Source organism: Sebastes fasciatus, chromosome 19 (assembly GCF_043250625.1).
Source record: "Sebastes fasciatus isolate fSebFas1 chromosome 19, fSebFas1.pri, whole genome shotgun sequence".
Taxonomy (NCBI): domain Eukaryota; kingdom Metazoa; phylum Chordata; class Actinopteri; order Perciformes; family Sebastidae; genus Sebastes; species Sebastes fasciatus.
In genome coordinates, this window is record NC_133813.1 from 483,754 (window position 1) to 487,466 (window position 3,713).

At 46.7% G+C, this 3,713-nt stretch overlaps 1 protein-coding gene across 2 annotated transcripts in view; it reads left to right on the top strand.

Annotated features, from left to right (window-relative positions):
- il7r (interleukin 7 receptor) overlaps window positions 1–3,713 on the top strand; it is a 13,707-nt gene extending 9,994 nt beyond the window's left edge. Inside the window, exons 8-9 of one of the 2 annotated variants that reach the window (XR_012591694.1) lie at window positions 857–1,811; window positions 2,468–3,713. Coding sequence is in view for 1 of the 2 variants with exons in the window: in XM_074618290.1 (XP_074474391.1) it covers window positions 857–1,213 (357 nt within the window). In the remaining variant the exon portion in view is untranslated. Of the gene's footprint in view, window positions 1–856 lie in introns of both variants that reach the window. The other variant, XM_074618290.1, reaches the window with a different exon arrangement.

Below are 3,713 nucleotides of genomic sequence, written 5' to 3' on the forward strand. Positions count from 1 at the left end.
TCAGTAGACGACCGACGCCACGGTGAGGTCCCGGTGTTAGCTGGAGGCTAATGCTAGCAGTGGGCTAACATTAGCTGGAGGCTAAACAAAGGAAAGACTGGAGGCTAACGCTAGACAAGCTATCTATCTAGCGTTATCCAGCCGTCTCCAGCGGCGTAGGGGTCTAATCTGGTCCCGTTGGTTCATGATAACTTTCTCAACTACCTCTGGTGATGCTGGAGAGAGAGTGACGGCACATGTTGAGACAAACCAGCATTTTATTCAGCCGTTGTTAAAAAAACAAGACAACAATACTAGCTAGCCAGCGTTAGCTAGCCAGCGTTAGCCAGCCAGCGTTAGCTAGCCAGTGTTAGCTAACGTGTTCAGAGAGTTATTCTGCCTCCACTTAACGCTCCGCCCACTAAACACATCACCATGGTTACTAAACACGTCACCATGGTTACTAAACACGTCACCATGGTTACTAAGACGTCACCATGGTTACTAAGACGTCACCATGGTTACTAACCCGTCACCATGGTTACTAAGAGAGAAGGAGGTCTACAGACCTCGTCAAACTTGACATCATGAACATTGTAAATGGGCGTCTCTGTTTGTTAATCTGACATCGGCTCTGATTGGTCAGAATGAGGTTCTAGAGATCTGTAACTGTTCTTCAGGAGAGTCAGAACTGAACTAGAGATCTCTAACGTCACTATGACCTTAGAGATATCTGGAATAAGACTCCTGTAGATTTCTCTAATGTTAATTCCAGATAGTCGAGCTGAACTATTAACTGTTAAACAGCTGTCCATACAGCTGTTGCCGTAGCAACATGAAAGCACCCTGATGTCTGATGTCTGTTCTGTGTCTGCAGAGCCTCTTATTGAACCTGAAACCGGAGGAGTTCAGTGCCCTTAAAGTGGACAAATCAGAGCCGTGTGACGAGCCGTCCATCACTGCTGACGCCGCCGCCGTCGACCCGTCAGCTCCTCCCTGCTCCAGGAGCACCACCAGCGTCAGCACCGAGGAGCTGGAGCTGTCCGCCCTGCTGAGCGGGAGCTCCTCCTCCGACGGAGAGGACGGCTTCCGGGGCGCCGGGACGTCGTCCCCCGTCCAAATCCTCCGGCTCGGGGAGAGGCCTCGCACACCTCAGCCCGAAGGCGGCGGCGGAGGACCCGAGGCCGAGGCCGAGGCCTACGTCACCATGTCCAGTTTCTATCAGATCAAGTAAGTCGGGAGGAGGACGAGTGATGGACAGACACAAACAGAAGACTTTATTGTCCCCGTAGGGACAACTGTCTTGGATTCAAATGCTGCACACATGACACATTATCCTGTAGCTGCTTCCACCCTAGTTATTATTATTATAATCATAATAAGACCAGGATGTTCATCATCCTCTCAATCAGGAGGTCAGGACCATAGACCTGTAGAAGAATACCTAGACCTGTAGACGTATACATAGACCTGTAGACGAATACATAGACCTGGTGACGAATACATAGACCTGTAGACGAATACATAGACCTGGTGACGAATACATAGACCTGTAGACGAATACATAGACCTGGTGACGAATACATAGACCTGTAGACGAATACATAGACCTGTAGACGAATACATAGACCTGGTGACGAATACCTAGACCTGTAGACGAATACCTAGACCTGTAGACGAATACATAGACCTGTAGACGAATACATAGACCTGTAGACGAATACCTAGACCTGTAGACGAATACATAGACCTGTAGACGAATACCTAGACCTGTAGACGAATACCTAGACCTGTAGACGAATACATAGACCTGTAGACGAATACCTAGACCTGTAGACGAATACCTAGACCTGTAGACGTCCACCTAGACCTGTAGACGTACACCTAGACCTGTAGACGAATACATAGACCTGTAGACGAATACATAGACCTGTAGACGAATACATAGACCTGTAGACGTATACATAGACCTGTAGACGAATACATAGACCTGTAGACGAATACATAGACCTGTAGACGTATACATAGACCTGTAGACGAATACATAGACCTGTAGACGAATACATAGACCTGTAGACGAATACATAGACCTGTAGACGAATACATAGACCTGTAGACGTATACATAGACCTGTAGACGAATACATAGACCTGTAGACGAATACATAGACCTGTAGACGAATACATAGACCTGTAGACGAATACATAGACCTGTAGACGTATACATAGACCTGTAGATGAATACATAGACCTGTAGACGTATACATAGACCTGTAGGCGTATGCATAGACCTGTAGACAAATACATAGACCTGTAGACGAATACATAGACCTGTAGACGTACACCTAGACCTGTAGACGAACACCTAGACCTGTAGACGTATACATAGACCTGTAGACGTACACCTAGACCTGTAGACGTATACATAGACCTGTAGACGAATACATAGACCTGTAGACGTACACCTAGACCTTTAGACGTACACCTAGACCTGTAGACGAATACATAGACGGGGTATTGGACGCTTCAGCCCGTTGCGCAGGATGCTGAACCCGAAGTTAAAGATCCGCCGTTACGCCACCGGAGCAAAAGAGGCGTTTAACGTGCCGGCGACATCCGACGACTCTGTCTCTCCGTTCCGTGAGCTCGCTGTTGCGCCAGTTTACGAAGCTTCTCGACTCCGAAAAGGTCAAAACAATTTTCGTGAAACAGCCGATATTCCAAATCTACGCGGCCGATTCCTCACTTCACCAATTCTTAGAAGTGACTTTAATGATGAAATAGCTGTGAAAATTGTATAAAAATAAAACCTACCGGTGTTTGGACCGAGTAGCCCGGTTAGCATCATAGCTAGGCTACCTACCGTCTGCCTTTAGAAGTCAGTAGCCAATCGGAGGCCGAGTAGGGGCGTGTAAACTAAACCGACTCACGGCAGGTCGCGGACTCACTGAGGTGAGGTTTTGGCGGTAACGACTAAACGAGCGATGGAGTCGTAACGTTACGGAGCAGCCAGAGTCACTTTGTTCGGCTCGTTCTCTGTAACCGGTGTAGCATTGAAGCATGGTGGGATTAGCTAGCTAGCTAGCAGCTAACAGTTAGCTCTTGGGCTAATTCCACCATGCTTTAATGCTTTACTGATTACAGAGAACGAGCCGAACATCGGGCGAGTGTTCCGCCTAGTCCCGCCCTACTGCGCTGTGATTGGCTAGTACGCATTGCCTCAACACGCCCCTTGTGATTGGATGTTTTTCCCTCGCTGTCGGAGGAGCCAAAAGGAGTTCTTAGTAACTTTAAAATCACAGCCTTACAGAACTGTAGGCTATCAGACAATAAAACAGGTTAAATTATTTAAAATGAAAGGTTTTCAGTAACTGTAGGATGCCCTGGAGACGTGACGAATCAAAAAACCATAACGTCACCATAACGACTAACAACAACCACGGTTCTCTCTTGCCGTCGGCGAGCCGTCCAATGACCCGTCTACTCCTGTTTTATTTCTATGCTGCTTCTTAATATATCTGACCTCATGTTTCCTCACAGCGACGGCTGAAATACTCAGAATGTACGCTTTATTTTCTCTGATCATAATATTCACTCCAGATTCAACTGTACTAAATATATACTGCATATACTACATGGAGATGTGTGATTGTACCACATACTGTCTAACCAGTGTTTATTTAAACAAAGACGCATTGCTGCATATTAACGTACAATAAAATAGTTATGAAATCA